At 42.0% G+C, this 24,178-nt stretch overlaps 1 protein-coding gene across 1 annotated transcript; it reads left to right on the top strand.

Annotated features, from left to right (window-relative positions):
* Positions 1 to 1,894: 1,894 nt before the first annotated feature.
* On the top strand, positions 1,895 to 4,758 carry LOC124777381 (proline-rich protein 2-like). The gene is made up of 2 exons (XM_047252769.1): positions 1,895 to 2,049; positions 4,341 to 4,758. The coding sequence occupies exons 1-2, from the start codon at positions 2,011 to 2,013 to the stop codon at positions 4,599 to 4,601; spliced, it is 300 nt and encodes a 99-aa protein (XP_047108725.1). The 5' UTR covers positions 1,895 to 2,010; the 3' UTR covers positions 4,602 to 4,758.
* The last annotated feature ends 19,420 nt before the right edge of the window (positions 4,759 to 24,178 follow it).

The raw sequence follows: 24,178 nt of genomic DNA, 5'->3' as shown, positions 1-24,178 counted from the left end.
GGTGTAAGTCTGTCAAGAGTGGCACGTGTGAAGAATGCCAGAATTCGCTGGACCAGATGCCAGACATCTACTGCTGGAGATCTCCGCCCTGCAAAACGGAGAGTCGGCGAGATGGACTTTGTGGAGACAAGAACGATTGTTTACCGTTGGCGGTGACGTACCACACGGAGCGTGCAGTAGTGCCAAGACAACGGACGTTCGCAGCCCACCGTATATGACGCCTCCTATAGATCAGGTACTTCTATTCTATCACATTGGAGGCGCAGTGCCTGCAACTTGTATCAGGAAAACCAAACTGAAAACTGTAAGATTTGCAGGATATGTGATCGCAGTGGTTAGCACTCTGGACTCGCATTCGGGAGGACGACGGTTCAATCCCGTCTCCGGCCATCCTGATTTAGGTTTTCCGTGATTTCCCTAAATCGCTTCAGGCAAATGCCGGGATAGTTCGTTTGAAAGGGCACGGCCGATTTGCTTCCCCATGCTTCCCTCACCCGAGCTTGCTCTCCGTTTCTAATGACCTCGTTGTCGACGGGACGTTAAACACTAATCTCCTCCTCCTCCAGGATATGTGATAAGGATGAATGTGGATAGTATGAAAAAAAGTGTGTAGGGGAAGAATGGTATGACGAGCCGTGAGGTAAGTAGGAGTTGGGTTGTTAAGTATTGGTCGAAATTGCGGATGAAGTTTGGAAACTAAGGAGGCAAGTGCACACATATATTTTTCAACGCACCAGAGATCGATGACAGAGAAGGCCAGGAATACGTCACAGGGTCACCAGTGGAGAGGACAAAATGATACTGACGATCACGAAAGAAGGGCGGAAGAGAGGGATGAAGAGGATATATGGGCAGGAGTAGAAAGCGGAATTCATGACGTGGCTACATGTGGTGCCACAAAGGCCGAAACGAAAGGAAAAGAAGAACATTCCTCATACTCTAATACGTTAAAAGAGCTTGGCTGTGCCATTTTCTGTGCACCAGGAGACAAATTTCCAGGAGTAGTTGCGAAATATAGATTAGTAATTATATATCGAGGATTCGCGATAGTTTAATGCTAGTTCAGCAAAAAAATATGCAAAGGAACCTCTGTTCTGCGGCTGAGGATGGAAAGAATGATAGGGAGTTAACTTCACGACAACGTGTTAGGGACAGACCACAAGCTTGAAATGGAAAAAACCTGGGCAGTAACTGTGGCGCGTTTTTACCACAGGACCACATCAGCATTCATCTTTATCGCAACCACGGACGACGTAACTCTATACGGTGGGCCAGGGTTTTTAACCACAGTCGTCGCAGTCCTGAACACCTGCAGAACCGTGGTTGCTCTATGCGTTTCAGGATGTCTGTCCTACAAAGTGCATTGATGATTTACTTCAAATATAAGCTTCTACAAGGCAGCTACAGGTATATAAGTCATTTAAACGGATGATACGGCGGTAGCGGACCATACACATACTTCATGAAGTCACATATGTAAGACAATGTTATACGTCATCCCGTCGATGTGACAGATAATCTCCCAATTTACACACTGGAGTTAGGTTGAGCTTTGAGAATCAGCAGGTCGATGAAGGAGTGTGCGGCGAAAGAGGACTAGGTTGGTTGGTTGGTTTTTGTTAAGGGGACCAAACTGCAAGGTCATCGCTCCCGTCGGATTAGGGAAGGATGGGGAAAGAAGTCGGCCGTGCCCTTTGAAAGGAACCATCCCGGCATTTCCCTGAGCGGATTTAGGGAAATCACGGAAAACCTAAATCAAGATGACCAGACGCGGGATCGTACCGTCGTCCTCCCGAATGTCAGGCCAGTGTGCTAAAGTAAGATATTCAGTTCGTCGCAGCTGTGCTCTGTTACCTTGTGATATAACCAGATACTCGACTGCCACATTTAGACTGCGTCTCTGCTCGTCCCTTTGTTGAAGAGTCACGGAATCACGAGTACTCCTCATCACGCAGCGGCGAGCCTTATAAAAGCTCTGCAGCCCATGTTCACAACAACACTTCCATCACCATGAGGGCGACAGTGGCAGCTCTTCTCCTGTGTCTTGTGGTGAGTAGTAAGGACTGAGACTTTATCGAAATTTGTGCTCAACGTATCTTTACTGGTACTTATTTCTATATTAACTTGCAAACACTGTACGCTTCAAAATGTACCTACAACATGGTATTCTCGAATGTAAGGGTGGAAAATTATTTCCAACATTTTCGGATCTGTAAGCGACTTCAAATTAGTTCTACAGGCACAAGTGAAGAGAGTGTTCGAGATTGTTAAAAATTTCTCAACTACGTGTGACTCGTTATAAGCTATACATCCATAATTTCACTAAATAATCGGCATCTTTCTTCTTATTGGGTAAATGTTTGAGAGGGTGACAGTTGCAATCACTGTCTGACCATTCACACGCGATTAAAGGGGATTTCCTAAATCGCACGACATCAATCCAAAAAGATTCGACAATAAATTAATACAAAGTACAGGAAAATTAAGATGTTGATTTCAACGCTCTAGGTGTTCTACATCTCCTCCCCTGTCCCACCTGATTAGAAGGCACAGAACATTCATACACCCATGAGTAACTGTCAGTGAAGTCTGTCTTTGACACGTTGTTCAACTGGTGTGTCCCATTGATTTGAATGTCAGTTATGTCGTCAAATCGCTAAAACTTCATATGAACTTCTGCATTTTATCATTTTGCGATAGCTTCGATTTCATAACACCAAATCTGATCACCCGTGATGACTTGTTCTAGAAAAGAATTGTCCACGTGTTTGATTTCAAGCTAGTCACGGCATGTGCCCGGGCATAGTTGCTTTCGTTCAAGAGACAACCCGAATGGGATAAACCTTGTACAGACTTTGCTTCTCTTCAAGAAATTCTGAAGAATGCCTGAAACACTTAGAGATTTTGCTCCATTGCGATTTCTGAGGCAACAGTGATTACACCGTATGGTCGGAAGTCGACGTTACGGGAAAACCGCAACAACAAAAAATAATTAATATAGAGTAAAGAAATTTCGGGAATTGATTTAATTACGTATCATATTTAAATCAATTTCATTGCAAGACGACAGGTCAGTGTAAGTGCGAGATAAGGTACCGCAAATATGAAATGTTGGTACATTAATAACCGGCGTAACCGTCAGACTGTTGAATGCAAGCACGCAAAGGCGAATGCATTGTGTTGCACAAGTGCGGATGTCAGTTTTTGGGATGGCGCTTCGCGCCTGTTGCACTTGGTCGGTGAATACGTGGACGGTTAATGCTGTTTGTGGACTACCATGGAGTTGTCAGCCGGTGACGTCCCATACGTTCTCGACCAGAGACAGATCTGGCGATCGAGAAGGCCAAGGCACAGGTCGAATCACCAAACTGATGTCCATACTTCCAGTCAGAGTGCGTGGGATGGCCACGAGACTGCTGGTGCTGCCATGCGGAGTGGCAGTCCACACCAGACCATATTTCCAGTTGTAGCTCCAGTGTGTCTAGCACGCCAATTGATAGGCTGCAGGCCCTCGCATTGCCTCCAGCTAACCAGCGCACATCCATCACTGGCACTGAGGCGAAATCAGCTTTCATCAGAGATCACAACAGACTTTTGCCCTGCCCCCTTGCAGGCTCTCGCTTGACAACACTGACGTCGCAGATGGCGGTTGTTTTGGGTCAGTCAAATGGACGTCACAGACCGTGTGCCACAGACTCGTCCTTGAATTAACTAATTTATAACAGTTCGTTCTATTACTGTGGTGCCAACTGCTGCTCAGATTGCTGCTGCAGATGCAGTACGATGTGCCTGAGCCAGACACCGTGCACGATGCTCTTCCTCCTCGGTAGTACCACATGGCTCTTCGGATCCCAATTTATTGCTACTGGATATTCTAGCGATCATCGCTGCCAGCAATCATTTGCAGTGGCCACATTCCTGCCAAGTCTTTCTGCAATGTCACGTAAGCAACATCCAGCTTCTCGAAACCCTTTTATACGACCTTGTTCAAACTCAGTGATGTGTTTCTGGCGAAACACAAATAACGGCTTGGTACTAACTACAATTGGCATCAGTGCATGCATTTCGTTATGCTTACTTGAAGTAATCATCAATAACGGTTGAACACATTCATTCATTCAGATTTTGCAATAAAATAATGAGATTGGCTTCTAATGTGTGTCAGTGTAAAAATACGCTTCTGAAGTTACAGTCCGAATAGTCACACATCATAATTTCTGTGATTTATTGTCTTTGTTTCAAAACTACATTAGCGGAATCTTAATCTCCATTCAGATGGAATACCGCTTAATTTCCATCTACATATATGACGTAGTTCACAATATGACATTCAAATACAGGTATCAGCATGCCGCAGCCAAGAGACTCCGCCTGGCCCTCCTGGACCAACTGATGGGCCACAACCAACTGGTCCACCAGGCCCACCAACCGGAGGTCCTGATCCAACAGGTCAACCTACAGGAGGTCCTGAACCAACTGGACCACCAGGCCCACCAACTGGAGGTCCTGAACCAACTGGAGAGCCTCAACCAACTGGAGGGCCACAACCAACTGGTGGGCCTGAACCAACTGGACAACCAGGGCCGCCTCCCCTGTTTTAGAGTGGTGTTTTCTAATGGTGCAAGATTAGCGCATCAGGGAACGTTAAAGGATTTCAGTTTTTACCTTTGTAGTTGACTTTAACCGAATTAATTGATGGAAGTGTTCTTATGATTCATAAAAACCAATTCTGATTAAACTAGCAATGAAAAAGCTCCATTAATGTTTTATTTACTGTGTGCTGTAAAAGCAACCAGTTCTCCAAAAATATGGTACCAATATTTAAAAATTATTACAGGAGTTACTATCGGTTCATACCTCATCAAATTCTTTACCACTTCATTTGCAGTTCCAAAAGATGCTGTACGTTGCCGAAGGAGTCCGTGTTACAGACTACGTGCACTTCATGAACTGATATGTGCAAATATCATACTTTGAGAAAACACTCTTCTCATCTATAGAGAGCCCTGTGAAAGATTACTGATACATAACTTTTGAACGAACAGTATTTGATGCTCTGTAATACAACTTGCGATTTAAGACGGTTTCCTTGAAGCCTATTTACTCCTCCTTCAGTTATATACTTTTTACCTCTTTTTATGTATGGGTATTAGCATACATCAGTTTGATAGTGTGATTCTTAAATTTAATGATGCTTCTGTTATTTGATTAATAAGTTGCCTTCTACAACAGTATTTATCTGGGATCTGGACTTTATGTGTCGTAGATAACAGCATCTAGAATGAACATTAGCCGCAATTCAGCGTAACACCAACAGTAGCAATGGCAGAAGGGAAGGGTACGTACCCCTTTTAGACCGTTCGTGCTGCCAGTTACAGGGAACCTGTCGCTAATGAGAAATTAAGCTTCCTTCATGAAGATATGAATATTAATCATTATAAGTAGATGGTGTACTCAGTATTGTTTTAGAATAACGTCACCAATAAAAATAGAAGTCACTAAACTTAATCAGACCGATATGACCATTCCCTTCAGTCTGTAGCAGAATGGCTATGTGAACGCTACTGCATTCAGTGTAAAAGATTAAATAGGAAAGAAAACAGACTGAGAGTCATTAAGGAAATAACTAGTGGATGCATCTTCTTTATAGCGGAAATATTCTTGACGGTTCTCTCAGCAATACGTGCTCTGAGTAATACACATCCACCCATATCAAATTGGGTAGACTGAAAAACTATTGAAAGTCTACAGAAGAAATATGTAATTGGTAATTAAACTTCAGTAACAAATTCTCAAACCATAACTTTCTCTAATAATTCAAGGTTGGCCTTCCAAAAATTTCCGAACTACGTTTTCGAAATGCATATGGGAATGTACTGGTGCCCATTTATATGTAGGGGCAAGATATTAGCACTAGATAAGCTTAATGCATGTCCACATATTTAAAGGCTCAATTTTTCTTGCACAGCATACTTTAATGTGACATGAATGGGACCACGGTTAAGAACAAACAATACGTTATTATACTGCACTCTTTCAGGAGACCCAAACACTGCTATCCCCGCCATGGTAAATAAATGGAACGTATTCTATTGTGCTGCATGTCCTGTAAAGATAATGTTGTATAGAGAGATTATGAGTTTGTTGGACGCCTGTTCCCAAAAGGAATTCAAAGAAATGGTAATTATTCTTCAGATAATACTTTTGCAAAACTAGAAAAATTAAAAAATGATAAATTGTGCCGATTGATAGGCAGCAAAATTACGGCAAATTGTAGGTCATTATTGCTAGTAGTTGACAGGAAAATGTTCGTTATATAGCGAAAGAGAATATTTGGGGGAATTGATGTTTGAAATTTTAACAACAGTTCATGAATTCTTTAAGCAGGTTCCGTGCTTTGTCTATCTTGCTCGTGAAAGTATTTATTTTTCCTCGCATCACTCCTCCTTTTCTTATTGTTTGTGAATGACATATTACTGAATACTTGATTCCTAGAGAACAAGACACCTAATAATATTCGCTTTGGTGCATATAGCAGTAGAATGGTATACTCCATAGCGTATAATGTGCTCTGCCTACAAACCTTGAACAGTTATATTGATTATGTTTAAACGGTCCAGACACTTGGTTGACATACAATAGGTACCAACGAGCAAAGCGTGTATATGCACGTAATTACCTACCAAATATTGTCATGGGCATTATAAAGTAAATTTTCAGAGACTGGTCTGACTCTGAGTTACTAAATAAGTGTCTCCATGGGATTACACGGAATCAAATTGAGAGAGTGAGTAACGTAGTTTGGACAAGACTTCTGGTCCTCATATGCTTGAAACTTTTTTTACAGAGGACGTCGTAGTTGATGTTATCTTATACCACATTACAGCTAGGAGCGTTCTCCACATTTATACAAAAAACTGTAGTTATTTTGTTACTGATTACTTCCATGTAGGCTTGATGTACAGACAAAAGCAATTTTCAGGCATGTCATAAGTGTTGTGTACTAAAGATACAATACAAAGGCAACAACAAAGGTATTATGTTAGTCTTGAGACTCGCCATCTCAAACTGTCCCACGTGCGCCAACTATAGGAAGATGTAACACAGATGGTTGGTTATATATTTCCAGCTAATGTTTTATGAGCAGCCTGTGTAAATACACTTTTTTGAACATAAGTTTAAAACGCCTTACTTAGAATTAAGCTAAACACAAACTATGTATATTATTTTGAAAAGAAAGTCTCTTCTATTTAATTTCACAAGACGCACAAAAACTAAATATTCATTATTACCTAGGTCCAGAGTCCTTTAATGACGGCGACTTCGGAGGTGTTATGGCAACTCTGGAACAATAAGTGAAAGTCATCAATAAATCATAACATAATCTGGAAAATGTCATTAGTTTATAGCACACAAATACTACACAAACCAGCATATGAACCCATAACCTATTAATTTATACACAATCAAAATTGTACAACATTTTACTTGGGATATGTGCTCGGAGTACTTAGTCAGTAGTAAGCTACATTAATACAGCCAAATCTTGTGTATCAGATGTTTCGTACAAAATCTGACATCACACTGAAAAGTCCGGAGCTTTTATGAGGTCCAAGGAAAGAGAAAAGAGATATCTCGGACTGTCAGGAAATAACTGATCGTGGCACATCAGTGAGAAAATGTTTTCAGACATTGAAATAGATTATTAAGTTTGGATAAGTTTAAGAAAAATAAAAAAAAACATTCATCTCAGCAGCAGTGGACGAGCATCTCATCACAGACGTTATCTTTCGTTACGGAGGAAAAGGAAGGGTGAGACCCCAGGAAAAGCTCTGTCAAAGTACTGAGTCATAAAAATTAGATCACAACTAAATATTTTCGTTCTTATAAAATCTCAGCAGACAGTCTATGGAAAGCAAATACACGTTTGTAGTATTGTAGATTTAGAAAACATCTACATCTACGTAACTACTCTGTAATTCACGCTTAAGTGCGTGGTAAAGGATGCTTCAAAAAACCTTCAGAATATTTCTCTACCGTTCCATTGTTTAACAGCATGTGGGGGAAAATAATACACACATCTTTCTGTACGAGCTCAGATTCGTGTTATTCTATCATGATGATCATTTCTCCCTAAGCATGTTGACGATAATAAAAAGGTTTCACATTCAGAGGAGAAATCTGGTCATTGTAATTTCGTTATAAGATCTCACTGCAACAAAAAAACCCTTTTGTCTTAATGACCACCAAACTATTTTATCATATCCATGACAGTATTTCGCCTGTTTTCCGATAGTAGAAAGCTGCCCTTCTTTGACCTGATCTGTCTGGTAAGGATCCCATACAGAACAGCAGTAGTCCAGTAGAGGACGAACAAGCACAGTGAAGGCCGTCTCTTTAGCAGAACTGTTACAGGTTTTCTGTCAGTAAAACGTAGTCTTTGGTTTGCATAAATAAATAGCCCTGCTAATGCATAACGACAACGGATGCACTGTTATCCTCGTCACCCTGACACGCCTTATATACGCTTAACTGTTAGCGCTGCCACCCGCCATCTGTGCGTGGCTACTGAGTTGATGTCGAGCATTGATGGCGAAAACACAGATAATAGTGTATCGAAGAGCGAGTTTATGAAGAGGCAAATGCACTATATCTATCCCTACTAAATGTACACTATCCAATCAAAAATATCTGGACATTTATCAGTGCACATTAATATGCAGGGTTTTGCCAACTTGACGTCTTGAACTCCACTTTCGTTGAGGTATCTGAATATCTGGCGAGGAATGGCAGACCGTTCATCCTCAAGAGCCGATACCAGTGAAAATAGTGACGCTGGACGCTGGTGGCTAGGGCGGTCTCGACGTTCTGACTCTGTTCCATTGGGTTCAGGTCGTAAGTCTTTGCACGCCAGTCCATTTCAGGAATAATGATGTCTTTTAAGCGGGACCATCGTCACCAAACTGAATGTCTACTGTACACAGTAAACCATTCTTTAAAGTGTGTCCATATGATGCCACATTCAACCTTTTCCTAAACGTAATATGGGTACCAGAAGTACAACCACCAAAAATGCGACCACACTGAAACACCATCTCCTCTGTGCTTCACTGTTGACACATGATGGCAGGTAATTTCATCCAGACTTCCGCCAAATACAAATCTTCCATCATATTGTAAGAAGGCTCTTTCGGTTTTTGTGTTGGTAACGCCACCACTGACTGTGCAGTTTGAAGTCTGTGGCTGGTTGAACTCACTGTTATAATATTCGCTTGTATACTGTTGGATGTGAACAGCACGTAGCGCTGTGCAGTTGGAGATGAGCCGCCAGCAGTCGTGGATGTGGGGAGAGAGATGCCAGAGATTTGAGAGCGGACGAACTGGACGTGCGTCCGTCAGAAAAAGGAAATTTGTAAGACTGCATGTCATGAATATATATATATATATATATATATATATATATATATATATATATATATATATATATATATGTTATGCCACCTCAATACTATTAAGGTAAATACATTGTTTGTTTCCTATCATAATCTTTCATGTGCTAACTATGCCTATCAGTAGTTAGTGCCTTCAATAGTTGGCATCTTTTATTGAGCTGGCCGTATTGGCGCTCGCTGTATTGCAGTAGTTCGAGTAACGAAGATTTTTGTTAAAAGTGATTCATGAAAGGTAAAGGTTATTGTTAGTCAGAGCCATTCTTTTGTAGGTATTATTGAAAGTCAGATTGCGTTGCGCTAAAATATTGTGTGTCAGTTTAGTGATGATCAGAATAAGTAACGAGAAAACTGTCTGTTCAAAAAGTTCAGTTTTGCTCAGCTGATTGAAAATCAAATCACGTAGAAGTTTACCAGCATAGTCATTTATGATTTTTCTAAGGGGACGCTATAATATAATCACATAGTGTAGCATGATTCTTCGTTCCAGTCCACCTGTTTCCGGTATTCAGCAGATTCGCTGTGTATTGCACCTCAAATGTGTGGGTTATGAGGTGCTGCTCGACCATTGCATCCCATTCTTTTGCATTCCCTACTGGCAGTCACTGTACTTGCTGAACTTCTGGTAGCGCTTTTGAACTCACGAGTGGATCCTCGCCCCGTTTTCAGGCACTTTTGCAATGCTCGGAGTCCTGCCTGGTGTCAGTTTACCTGTGGCTGTTCCTTCGCGTTTCCACTTGAACATCACGTCAAAATTAGTGCGCTTTATTAGGGTCTAAATGTTACTGAGGGATTGGTTACTCAGGTGACATCTGATGCCTGGTCCAAATTTGAAGTGACTGAGCTCTCCCGACAGACCCATTCTGCTTTCCTGTTGACACTACGATACTCCCTGCCTTCATTTATGGTTACACGTCCGCCTCTCGTTACATCTATTGCTCATTCCTGTGTTATGCAAGGCTGTCCGAATGCTTTTGATCAGATACTCTGTCTCCCCTGTGGTTAGGTGGGATATATAACTGTGAGAAATCAGGAAACAGTTATCTACAGCGGACATATCGAGAAACGTTTTCTCCCCATAACGTCTTCCGGGAAAGAAATTTTTTCTGTCCAGTCAAACATAGTAAAAGAGAAAATGAAAACTGAGTTTTATTTTCCTGTCGACGACGGGGTCACTACTAACATAGCTATGAGGAAGGGAATTGGACGAGTCGTATTGACAATCAGTCTCACAACATTTGCCTTGAGAGTGTCAGGGATCCACAGAAACCGAAATCGTGACGGGCACAGGGTTATCTTAACTTTGGTCCTCTTAATACGAGTCTAGTATCTGTGATATTATTTTGTCCCTTTCAAAGGCTACCTTGCTTAAGAGCATCGATGCGTTATCTTCTCAAGAATGTGAATCGATCTATATAACATAGCTCGCGATTCCTAAAACTTAAAATGGTACAAATGGCTCTGAGCTCTGAGCACTATAGGACTTAACATCTGAGGTCACCAGTCCCCTAGAACTTAGAACTACTTAAACCTAACTAACCTAAGGACATCACACACATCCACACCCTTGGCTGGATTTTAACCTACGACCGTCGCGGTCGTGCGGTTCCAGAGTGAAGCGCCTAGAACAAGTCGACCACAGCGGCCGGTCCTAAAACTTAAGGTATGCGTCATATAACCACGATCTCCGTTAAGGTACGCCCTATGGATCTCTATTTATTAATAATTGTGACTAATTTAGATCGACTAGCAATTTAGCTTTGCGTCTAACAAGGGGAAGGCCTCAGACACTGCCAACCGGTTCGGCTCAAATTTGGCAGGTCGGTTGAGTACAACCTAAAACGAAGAAATCTAAGATATTTTGGAACAACACCCCCACAATTTCGAGAATATCACCCCTAAAGATTGTGACGAGTAATCGACTCAAAATTGGAGGGATCGGTAGATAATTGTAAATAGAGCACTTTTACCCATCAGGTACGGGGTCCGCAAACGCATACTTTTCCAGAAATCGAGGTAAGAAACTTTTACAACTGCCGCTTCTGTAACCACATGGTAAACACTTATCACCGATAGCGCAACGGCCAAAGTAACTGGCTGGGAATCGAAGAACCCGGTTTCGAATTTCAATAAAACCCAGCGGATGTTGTTCTTTTCGTTTTTATTTTTCCCTATCTCAATTGATAGAGACAGAAGGGTTAATAAGGTAAGTAAATCAATAAGGAATGATAATAATAAGGTAGGCAAATAAATTTCTCAAACCTTTTGGGATAGTAAACAACTAAAATGTTACTCCAGGTCACTTTACAAGGGCTCTTCCAGTCACTGTTACGTGTCCTCACTTTTCTTCAAACAACTGGATGGATGGTACTTGTCTTATAAACATTCGAAACAAATACACTCACGGTACCAAGAACATCTAATGATTGCATTCTTTCGACAGCTACACTGTTCCTTCTGAAGCATGGGCGAAAAACAAACTTGGTTTACATTTAAAAATATGTCTATTTTCGGGAATTAAATTTGAGGCATACCACGCATACGATATCATTGTCTGAAAAATCGATGCTGAAAGTTGGTTATGAATTATGCTGTGAATAGTTATTACGTCCTTGCGCTTGTGCAATTCCCGTTGGGTTTCCAGAAGCACACTGCAATTGTGAAGCCTAGAAATAGAGTTTTTAACCTGGCGATAGAAATAAACATCACACGGCTGGCACACAGGTGTGCAGTTTGGCGGTATTACGTTTGCTGTGCACGTCGGCTGACCCTCGCCATCTACACACATTGTGTCAAACATTTTAGTATTAATTTGTCCACTCCAGAAATCCTATTTTAGGCAAAACTTGTTATCAGAAGAGTATGGTTTTAAAACAGTCTCAAGAAATGTTCTGTAAATCGCATTCGTCAGTTTCCCGGAATTGATGCGCATAATGTAAGCATTTTTCACCGAGTCGGTTAAACGATTGACCTCTTCTATAACCCGAGGAGCAAATGTAAGATTCGTTTCTTGTAAACACAGGAAAACCTTAGGCAAAATTTTTCCAGAGGCTGTGATGGCATATTGCGCCGTGTAGGAATGTGTTTGTTTTTACTACCACCTGCGCAAGGGTTCGTTTTTCTCCCTTATGCGATAATGTGCGTCGAATGTTCACCCGATACTCGCATCCTGTTTGATCGGTGTTGATCACCTATTCACGATTAAAACTGGTCATCAATGACGCCGTTTGCGTGCTGAAAAGAGCCGTCACTCTCTGTATATCCTCTATATTTTGTACCTCCTTATGAGAGACGTATTTAGTGACGTGCGGTAACTTCCCGCTTGCCATCGTCCGTGACAGGCTTCCAACTATACAGGGTGTTACAAAAAGGTACGGCCAAACTTTCAGGAAACATTCCTCACACACAAATACTGAAAAGATGTTATGTGGACATGTGTCCGGAAACGCTTACTTTCCATGTTAGAGCTCATTTTCGGTTCGTCAGTTTGTACTGTACTTCCTCGATTCACCGCCAGTTGGCCCAATTGCCGGAAGATAATGTTGACTTCGGTGCTTGTGTTGACATGCGACTCATTGCTCTACAGTACTAGCATCAAGCACATCAGTACGTAGCATCAACAGGTTAGTGTTCATCATGAACGTGCTTTTGCAGTCAGTGCAATGTTTACAAATGCGGAGTTGGCAGATGCCCATTTGATTTATGGATTAGCACGGGGCAATAGCCGTGGCGCGCTACGTTTGTATCGAGACAGATATCCCGAACGAAGGTGTCACGACAGGAAGACGTTCGAAGCAATTGATCGGCGTCTTAGGGAGCACGGAACATTCCAGCCTATGACTCGCGACTGGGGAAGACCTAGAACGACGAGGACACCTCCAACGGACGAGGCAATTCTTCGTGCAGTTGACGATAACCCTAATGTCAGCGTCAGAGAAGTTGCTGCTGTACAAGGTAACGTTGACCACGTCACTGTATGGAGAGTGCTACGGGAGAACCAGTTGTTTCCGTACCATGTAGAGCGTGTGCAGGCACTATCAGCAGCTGATTGGCCTCCATGGGTACACTTCTGCGAATGGTTAATCCAACAATGTGTCAATCCTCATTTCAGTGCAAATGTTCTCTTTACGGATGAGGCTTCATTCCAAAGTGATCAAATTTTAAAGTTTCACAATCAACATGCGTGGGCTGACGAGAATCCGCACGCAATTGTGCAATCACGTCATCAACACAGATTATCTGTGAAAGTTGGGGCAAGCATTGTTGGTGATGTCTTGATTGGGCCCCATATTCTTCCACCTACGCTCAATGGAGCACGTCATCATGATTTCATACGGGATACTCTACCTGTGCTGCTAGAACATGTGCCTTTACAAGTACGACACAACATGTGGTTCATGCACAATGGGGCTCCTGAGCGTTTCAGTCGAAGTGTTTGTACGCTTCTCAACAACAGATTCGGTGACCGATGGATTGGTAGAGGCGGAATAATTCCATGGCCTCCACGCTCTCCTGACCTCAACCCTCTTTACTTTCATTTATGGGGGCATTTGAAATTTCTTGTCTACGCAACCCCGGTACCAAATGTAGAGACTCTTCGTGCTCGTATTGTGGACTGCTGTGATACAATACGCCATTCTCCAGGGCTGCATCAGCGCATCAGGGATTCCATGCGACGGAGGGTGGATGCATATATCATCGCTAACGGAGGACATTTTGAACAGTTCCTGTAACCAAGTGTTTGAAGTCACGCTGGTACGTTCTGTTGCTGTGTGTTTGCATTCCATGATTAATGTGATTTGAAGAGAAGTAATAAAATGAGCTCTAACGTGGAAAGTAAGCGTTTCCGGACACATGTCCACATAACATATTTTCTTTCTTTGTGTGTGAGAAATGTTTCCCGAAAGTTTTGTCATACCTTTTTGTAACACCCCGTATATTACAGCGCTAGTCGAAGGGTGCACATGCTCCATTATTACTACAAACTACCTACAGTACTCGTCATATGTTACTTACGGAAGAACACTGTATTCATTCACAATACGTGCTTCATTCGGCGCATTAACGATGGAAAAATCACTACATGTATCCACGAGATCCGCGGCAGCCTAATGACGGAAAACAACTCTTTCCGATTGACTTCTGTAAGACTCGTGCTGGACACCTTCACTCCTCCAGGTTCACAACTATGATATGACGAAAGGGCAACCGGGACAACATAACTCTCCCCGCGTGAGTTGTGTCCCGTGCTTCGCTGTAAACAAGCGTCGCGTGATTGGCTATTTGTGATCGCTCATGAGGAATTCGCAGCACTCTTCCTCGGAGTTGCATTCATGTGACAAGGCTTAAAATTTTAATACTTCAATAACTCACGGCGTTTGGGAAATTAGTCTGCCTGTCTTATTATTATCATTCCTTATTAATTTACTTACCGTATTAACCCTCCTATCCCTATCAATTGAGATAGGGAAAAATAAAAACGAAAAGAATAACATCAGATAGGTTTCCTTGAGATTCGTACCCGGGTTTCCGACTCCCAGCCAGTTACGTTGGCCATTGCGCTATCTGTGCTGCCGGTGAAAAGTGTTTACCATGTGGTTAGAGAAGCCGCAGTTGTACAAGTTTCTTACCTCGATTTCTGGTAAAGTTTGCGTTTGCGGACCCCATACCTGATGATGAAAAATGCTGTATTAACAATTGTCTATCGATCCCTCCAATTTTGAGTCGATTGCTCGTCATAATCATTAGGGGTGATTTTCTCAAAATAACTTAGATTCCTTCGTTTTAGGTTGTACACAAGCGACCTGCCGTGTCTGAGGCCTTCCCCTTGTAAGTTGTGAAAAGGAAGAATGAGCTGGAACTACACAAAATTTACGCTAGTGTAACACCATAAGTAATGCTACCTACAGGGTGTTTCACAAGTCATCTTACACACTTCAAGAGCTTGTAGAGGGGACTTAGGACATATCGTTTTACATAGGAACCAATGTCCAGAAACGGTTCATTTCGATGCTAGAAGGGAAACAAGGGAGGTAAGAGACGAGATACTGGCAGAAGTATAGCTGTGAGGTCGGGCGTGAGTCGTACTCAGGTAGCTCAGATGGTAGAGGACTTTCCCGCGAAATTCAAAGGTCCCGAGTTCGAGTCTCGAGCCAGCACATAGCCTTAATCTGCCAGGATGTTTCATATCTGCGCACACTCTGCTGCAGAGTGAAAATCTCATTCTGATGAGCTCCTCAATCGCACGTCATCAGACTGCTTTGAAGTGGCCCCACCACGAATTCCTCCCATCTGCCAACCTTCCCATATCAGACGAGGGACTTGCAACCTACGTCCACAGTTATTTTCCAGGTGTATGCCATTCTCTGTCTTCCTCTACAGTTTCTCCTCTCTACAGCTCCTTATAGTACTATGGAAGTCATTCCCTAATGTGTTGACGCATGCTTTACCATCCTGTCGCTCCTTCTTGTCAGTGATTTTCATATAGTCCTTTTTATCTCCGATTCTGTCGTTTCTTCCCGTCATTGTTTCTTTCCTATCCAATTTTGTTGAGATCCTCCTCATTCCTTACCTTATTAGTAACCAAATTTTCTACATTTCTCTATCGCACCACATCTCAAATGCTTGGATTCTCTTTTGTTGTGGTTTTCCCACAGTCCATGTTTCACTAGCAGTCAATGCTGTGCTCCAAACGTACATTCCCAGAAATTTCCTCTTCGAATGAAGGTCTATGTTTGTTACTAGTAATCTACTATTGGCCAGTAATGCCTTTCTTGCCAGTGCTTGCGTGCTTCTTATATCCTTCTTGGTTCATACGTCATGAGCTGTTATGTTACATATGTAGCAGAATTCCTTACCTTCATCTGCTTCGTGTTCTCCATTCATGATTATAATTTTCCACTATTCCCATTGCCCCACATTTTGTACTCCATTTAACACTTCTTGTAATTCTTCTTTACCTTCAGTGAAGACAGTAATGCAAAAAGTGAATCTCATCATTGACATACTTTCACCAATATTTTATATCCAACTCTTGAACCTTCATTTATTTCCGTCGTGGCTTGTACGTTGTCCAGATCGAAGAATAGGGGTGAAAGACTACATCAGTGTCTTACACTCTATTTAATTCGAGCACATCTTTCTAGTGTTTGTCAATATTTTGCGTGACGTATTATAGTCCTCATTGCATTATGTACTCTCTCCTGGCGTTCTATAGTCAGACGAGGTGCATTAGCGTAACAGTTAAGGTGTTGGGCTGCTAACCGAACGGTTATGAGTTCAAACCTTATGCGGTGCTTAATATTTTAATTATTTAAAAACAATATCGAAGTGCCTTACTTCACGAATTATATTCGTTTCAATGCAATTTTTTGAAATTTCTAGTGCTTTGTCTCTTTATTAACCCTTTTGCTGCTGCAGACACGTGCTCGTCGCATTCCGCGCTGTGCGCGATTTTGTCACTGCACCGCTCGCCTGTGCAGACACATGGTGTGTACACTGCTTTGATACACTTATCATTCGATTTCACAAAAACTATTTGGCCCAAAAATTAGATTTTTACGCATCTTCTTGACTGATACCTTCCCCCCATAAATGACTTAATTTTGTTTCGATGTTCAACGCAGTTATTATGCAGCATTAAATATAGTAAACCATTGCACGAAATTTTGAAGAGTTTGCAGAGGTAGAAGTCCATAGCGCATGCTTTCCGTATGGTCGATTTTAGTTGCCATAATTTTGAGAGTGAAATGTGGACAAGATACCTAAATTTCATATAAAATTTACTGTATACTCTATGGACTTTTGCCTCTGCGAACTCTTCAAAATTTCGTGCAATGGTTTACTACATTTAATGCTGCATAATAACTGCGTTGAACATCGAAACAAAATTACGTCATTTATGGGAGGAAGGTTTCAGTCAAGAAGATGTGTAAAAATCTAATTTTTGGGCCAAATTGTTTTTGTGGAATCGATTCATAAGAGTGTCAAAGCAGTCGGAACACGATGTGTCTGCACAGGCGAGCAATGCAGTGACAAAATCGTGCACAGCGCGGAATGCAGGGAGCACGTCTTTGTAGCAGCGAAAGGGTCAATGCGACCTTGGTAGCTTCATGAACTGCGCGCTCCCCCCTATAGGTAAGCTTGCAAACTATGCTATACTATGGCGCCATTTTTACGAGTTACCTCCTTATAGTCGGCGTCCCCACTACTAAATAGTCACGCTAGGGATGTTTATTCATTGACAATAATCCAGTTCAGAATTGCTCCGACCTTCTCCAAGTGCATCAGGGTTGTGCTTCACATGTCACTCCTGCCTGCCACCACGGCCACCTTGAGGATTTGACTCCATCAAAAGCATTACCTATCAACTCAATAACCGCAGACACTATGGATACGACAGCTATTACTTTTATATGTCATATTTGCACCCAGAACATGAGAATGTCAGTAGTGTCTTGCTCCAACGTTACATTTTCTCCTTTTAATCCATACCTACAAGATAGAAGAAAAAAATAACATATATTATCCATTATTAAAGAGGTCAGTGACATAGAAAGAAGTTGAATATCCGTCAACAAAGATTTCTGATCATTTCCCTAATACCATAAAATATTTGACATACAGCAAAGCAAGTTTTAAAGCTAATTTAAAACCATTTATTCAGAACTTCTGTATATCCCGTAGACGAACTTTTCTCTAAACACTGGTAGTCTGTAAAAAATAATAAAAACATCTAGTTATTAAGTGTAGTTATATGTGAAGGTCGAAAAATAAACGTGTCCGCTAATGTTAGAACTATTGTACAGATATCTTGCATCTCATTATTTCCACATAATTTCACTAATAAAAAAGAAAAAAAAATGTTCAAATTTCACCACATAGTTCTTCCTTTCAAGTGTTGGATACTGGTTTGACGCAGCTCCCCGTGCTACTCTAACCTGAGCAATCCTCTTCGTCTCTGTGTAACTCCTGCAAACTCTACCCGTTTCACCAGCTTAATAAATTGATGCGTTGCTCTCCCACTATAATCCCCCCCCCCCCCAACACACTTCCCACTTCCTTCTATTACCAAACTGACTCCTCAGGCTGTGTCCTACTAACTGACCCCTTCTTTTAATAAAGATGTGCTGTAAGTTTCTTGCCTCTGCCACCGTATTCAGTACCTCCTCAATAGTTTTCCGGTCTATCCGTCAAATCATCAGTAATGTTCTAAAGCACTACATTTCCCAAGCTTGTATTCTCCTCCAGTTTGAACTACTTATAGCGCATGTTTCATTTCCGTACAGGGCTACATGCCACCCTAATACCTTAAGAAAATATATCCAAACACTTAAGTTAATATTTGATATGAACAATTTTATGTTTTTCAGTAACACTTGGCTTCGCTATTGTCATTCGCAATTTATATCCTCTCTTCTTCGGCGACTGTTATTTTGCTCAGAATACAAGAAAATTAATTGACTAATTTTAGGTCACTTCTTAAACAAATGCTTTCAAAACTTCATAACTATTTATTACATTTTAAGAGATAGCAAGTATGCCATAACAATAGTTATTTCTAATTTGGTTTCTATCGAAACACAAATAATGGAATGATACTACATCAATTTTGCATCAATGAATACATTTCATTATGATTAATTGAAGCAATCAACAATAATGGTTGATCATGTTCACTCATTCAGTTTCTGTAATAAAACAATATGACTAATTTCTAATGTGTGTGGTTGTGTAAAAAGACGCATCTGATGATTTAGTCCTAATAGTAAAACTCATAATTTCTGCAATTGATTGTCGTTGTTTCAAAACTACATTGGCGGAATCTTAATCTTATTTCAGATGGAATACCACTTAATTTCCATCTACATTTATGATGTAGTTTACAATATGACATTCCACTACAGGTATCAGCATGCCGCAGCCAAGAGGCTCCACCTGGCCATCGTAGAATAACTGAAGAGCCAACAGCCAACTGGTCCACCAGGCCCACCAACCTGAGGTCCTGATCCAACTGGTCCATCAACTGGAGGTCCTGAACCAAATGGACAATCAAGACCACCAACTGGAGGTCCTGAACCAACTCGAGAACCCCAGCCAACTGGAGGACCCCAACCAACTGAAGGGCCCCAACCAACTGGTGGGCCTGAACCAACTGGAGGCCCCCAGCCAACTGGCGAACCTCAGCCTACTGGAGGACCTCAACCTATTGGACCACCATGGCCACCTGGCCATATTTGGCGTGGTGTTTTCTAGTGTTGCAAGATTAGCGCACCTGGAAATATTAAAGGATTTCAACTCTTTCTAGTTGAAGTTAGCCGAATTAATTGATGGAAGTGTTCCTATGATACATAAAAATTAATTCCGATTAAACCAGCAATGGAAAAGCTCCATTAACGTTTTATTTATTGTGTACTGTAAAATCAACCACTTCTCCAAAAATATGATACCAATATGCAGAAATCATTACATGCCTCATGAACTTCTTCACCACATAGTTAGCAGTTCCAAAAGACGCTGTGCATGGCCGAAGGGGTCCGCATTAGCGACTATGTGTGCTTCATGAATTGATTCGTTTCTGGTGAAAAACAAACAAAGGCATAAAACTACATCACATTTGCATCAATGCATAAATTTCATTATGATTACTTGAAGAAATCGACAATAAGGTTTGATCATGTTCACTCTTTCATTTTCTGTAATAAAACAGGAAGACTGATTTTTAATGTGAATCAGGGTAAAAAAACAAATTGATCTTTCAACGATATTGAGGCTTTGATGTTCTGTGATGCATCTTGTGATCTAAGGTGGAAGCCGCCCAGTGTGGCGTCGCACTCAACAAGACTTGCACTTGGCGCCCGAACTTCCCACCTGGGAACTCCCGGCCACTTACGCCATACGATAAATTTTTTTTTTCACATTTTACCCTTCTTTATGTATGTGACTTAATACACGTATATTATTTGTTGGATAGTGTGATTCTTAAATTTCATCAGCCTACTAGTATTTAATAGTAAGTTGCCTTCTAACAAAAATATTTATCTGGGATCTGGAATTTATGTTTCGTAGATCCAAACATGTCTTCCGAAAAGAATATTTATCAGAACTCAGCGTAACGCAGGTAGCTATTTTAGACTGCTAGTAGATGGTGCTGGCATTTACAGGGAACCTGCCGCTAGTGAGAACTTAAGCTGCATTCATCAAGATAAGAATATTAATCAACATAAGAAGATGAATGTCCTCAGTACTGTTTGAGAATACCATCATCAATAAAAATAGAGGTCCATGTTCACAGCATTGTGTTCTAGTGAAACATGGACTGTGGAAAAACCACACAAAAGAGAATCGAAGCATTTGAGATGCGGAGCGAGAAAAAAATGTAGAAAATTTGGTTACTGATAAGGTAAGGAATGAGGAGGATCTCAACAAAATTGGATAGGAAGGAAACAATGACAGGAAGAAACGACAGAATCGGAGATAAAAAGGACTATATGAAAATCACTGACAAGAAGGAGCGACAGGATGGTAAAGCATGCGTCAACACATTAGGGAATGACTTCCATAGTACTATAAGGAGCTGTAGAGAGGAGAAACTGTAGAGGAAGACAGAGAATGGCATACACCTGGAAAATAACTGTGGACGTAGGTTGCAAGTGTTCGTCTGATGTGGGAAGGTTGGCAGATGGGAGGAATTCGTGGTGGGGCCACTTCAAAGCAGTCTGATGACGTGCGATTGAGTAGCTCATCAGAATGAGATTTTCACTCTGAGCTACCCGAGTACGACTCACGCCCCGACCTCATAGCTATACTTCTGCCAGTATCTCGTCTCTTACCTCCCTTGTTTCCCTTCTAGCATCGAAATGAACCGTTTCTGGACATGGGTCCCTATGTAAAACGATATGTGCTAAGTCCTCTCTACAAGCTCTTGAAGTGTGTAAGATGACTTGTGAAACACCCTGTAGGTAGCATTACTTATAGTGTTACACTAGAGTAATTTTTGTGTAGTTCCAGCTCATTCTTCCCTTTCACAACTTACAAGGGGAAGGCCTCAGACACGGCCAACCGATTCGGCTCAAATTTGGCAGGTCGCTTGTGTACAACCTAAAACGAAGGAATCTAAGGTATTTTGGGCCAACACCCCCTCAATTTTGAGAAAATCACCCCTAAAGATTACGATGAGCAATTGACTCAAAATTGGAGGCAGCGATAGATAATTGTAATTAGAGCATTTTTCATCATCAGGTATGGGGTCCGCAAACTTTTACCAGAAATCGAGGTAAGAAACTTTTACAACTGCCGCTTCTGTAACCACATGGTAGATACTTTTCGTCTACAGGACCGATAGCGCAATGGCCAAAGCAACTGGCTGGGAGTCGGAAACCTGGGTTCGAATCTCGAAGAAACCTAGCCGCTGTTATTCTTTTCGTTTTTATTTTTCCCTATTTCAATTGATAGGGATAGGAGGGTTAATAAGGTAAGTAAATTAATAAGGAATGATAATAATAAGACAGGCAGACTAATTTCCCAAACGCCGTGAGTTGTTAAAGTATTAAAATTTTAAGCCTTGTCACATGAAAGCAACTCCGTGGAAGAGTGCTGCGAATTCCTCACGAGCGATCACAAATAGGCAATCGCGCGACGCTTGTTTACAGCGAGGCACGGGACACAACGCACGCGGGGAGAGTTATGTTGTCCCGGTTGCCTCTTCGTCATATCATAGTTGTGAACCTCGAAGAGGGAAGGTGTCCAGCACGAGTCTTACAGAAGTCAATCGGAAAGAGTTGTTTTCCGTCATTGGGCTGCCGCGGATCTCGCGGATACATGTAGTGATTTTTCCATCGTTAATGCGCCGAATGAAGCACGTATTGTGAATGAATACAGTGTTCTTCCGTAAGTAACATATGACGAGTACTGTAGGTAGTTTGTAGTAATAATGCAGCATGTGCACCCTTCGACTAGCGCTGTGACAAAACTTTCAGGAAACATTACTCACACACAAAGAAAGAAAATATGTTACGTGGACATGTGTCCGGAAACGCTTACTTTCCATGTTAGAGCTCATTTTATTACTTTTCTTCAAATCACTTTAATCATGGAATGCAAACACACAGCAACAGAACGTACCAACGTGACTTCAAACACTTGGTTACAGGAAATGTTCAAAATGTCCTCCATTAGCGAGGATACATGCATCCACCCTCCGTCGCATGGAATCCCTGATGCGCTGATGCAGCCCTGGAGAATGGCGTATTGTATCACAGCCGTCCACAATACGAGCACGAAGAGTCTCTACATTTGGTACCGGGGTTGCGTAGACAAGAGCTTTCAAATTCCCCCATAAATGAAAGTCAAGAGGGTTGAGGTCAGGAGAGCGTGGAGGCCATGGAATTGTTCCGCCTCTACCAATCCATCGGTCACCGAATCTGTTGTTGAGAAGCGTACAAACACTTCGACTGAAATGCTCAGGAGCCCCATCGTGCATGAACCACATGTTGTGTCGTACTTGTAAAGGCACATGTTCGAGCAGCACAGGTAGAGTATCCCGTATGAAATCATGATGACGTGCTCCATTGAGCGTAGGTGGAAGAATATGGGGCCCAATCAAGCCATCACCAACAATGCCTGCCCCAAATTTTACAAAAAAATGGCTTTGAGCACTATGGGACTTAACATCTATGGTCATCAGTCCCCTAGAAATTAGAACTACTCAAACCTAACGACAGCACACAACACCCAGCCATCACGAGGCAGAGAAAATCTCTGACCCCGCCGGGAATCGAACCCGGGAACCCGGGCGTGAGAAGCGAGAACGCTACCGCACGACCACGAGATGCGGGCCAAATTTTACAGAAAATCTGTGTTGATGACGTGATTGCACAATTGCGTGCGGATTCTCGTCAGCCCACACATGTTGGTTGTGAAACTTTACAATTTGATCACGTTGGAATGAAGCCTCATCCGTAAAGAGAACATTTGCACTGAAATGAGGATTGACACATTTTTGGATTAACCATTCGCAGAAGTGTGCCCATGTAGGCCAATCAGCTGCTGATAGTGCCTGCACACGCTCTACATGGTACGGAAACAACTGGTTCTCCCGTAGCACTCTCCATACAGTGACGTGGTCAACGTTACCTTGGACAGCAGCAACTTCGCTGACGCTGACATTAGGGTTATCGCCAACGGCACGAAGAATTGCCTCGTCCATTGGAGGTGTCCTCATCGTTCTAGGTCCTCCCCAGTCGCGAGTCATAGGCTGGAATGTTCCGTGCGCCCTAAGACGCCGATCAATTGCTTCGAACATCTTCCTGTCGGGACACCTTCGTTCATGATGTCTGTCTCGATACAAACGTAGCGCGCCACGGCTATTGCCCCGTGCTAATCCATAAATCAAATGGGCATCTGCCAACTCCGCATGTGTAAACATTGCACTAACTGCAAAAGCACGTTCATGATGAACACTAAGCTGTTGATGCTACGTACTGATGTGCTTGATGCTAGTACTGTAGAGCAATGAGTCGCATGTCAACAGAAGCACCGAAGTCAACATTACCTTCCTTCAACTAGGCCAACCGGCGGTGAATCGTGAAGTACAGTACATACTGATGAACCGAAAATGAGCTCTAACATGGAAATTAAGCGTTTCCGGACACATGTCCACATAACATCTTTTCTTTATTTGTGTGTGAGGAATGTTTCCTGAAAGTTAGGCCGTACCTTTTTGTAACACC

Source organism: Schistocerca piceifrons, chromosome 2, assembly GCF_021461385.2.
Source record: "Schistocerca piceifrons isolate TAMUIC-IGC-003096 chromosome 2, iqSchPice1.1, whole genome shotgun sequence".
Classification (NCBI taxonomy): domain Eukaryota; kingdom Metazoa; phylum Arthropoda; class Insecta; order Orthoptera; family Acrididae; genus Schistocerca; species Schistocerca piceifrons.
Note: the sequence above shows the minus strand (reverse complement) of the source record. Positions and strands in the feature narration are given on the sequence as shown.

Bases quoted from the DNA above. Each gene is read 5' to 3' on its own strand.
- LOC124777381 (XM_047252769.1), top strand. From the start codon at position 2,011: ATGAGGGCGACAGTGGCAGCTCTTCTCCTGTGTCTTGTG. The intron at 2,050-4,340 runs GTGAGTAGTAAG...ATTCAAATACAG, and splicing joins CTCTTCTCCTGTGTCTTGTG to GTATCAGCATGCCGCAGCCA.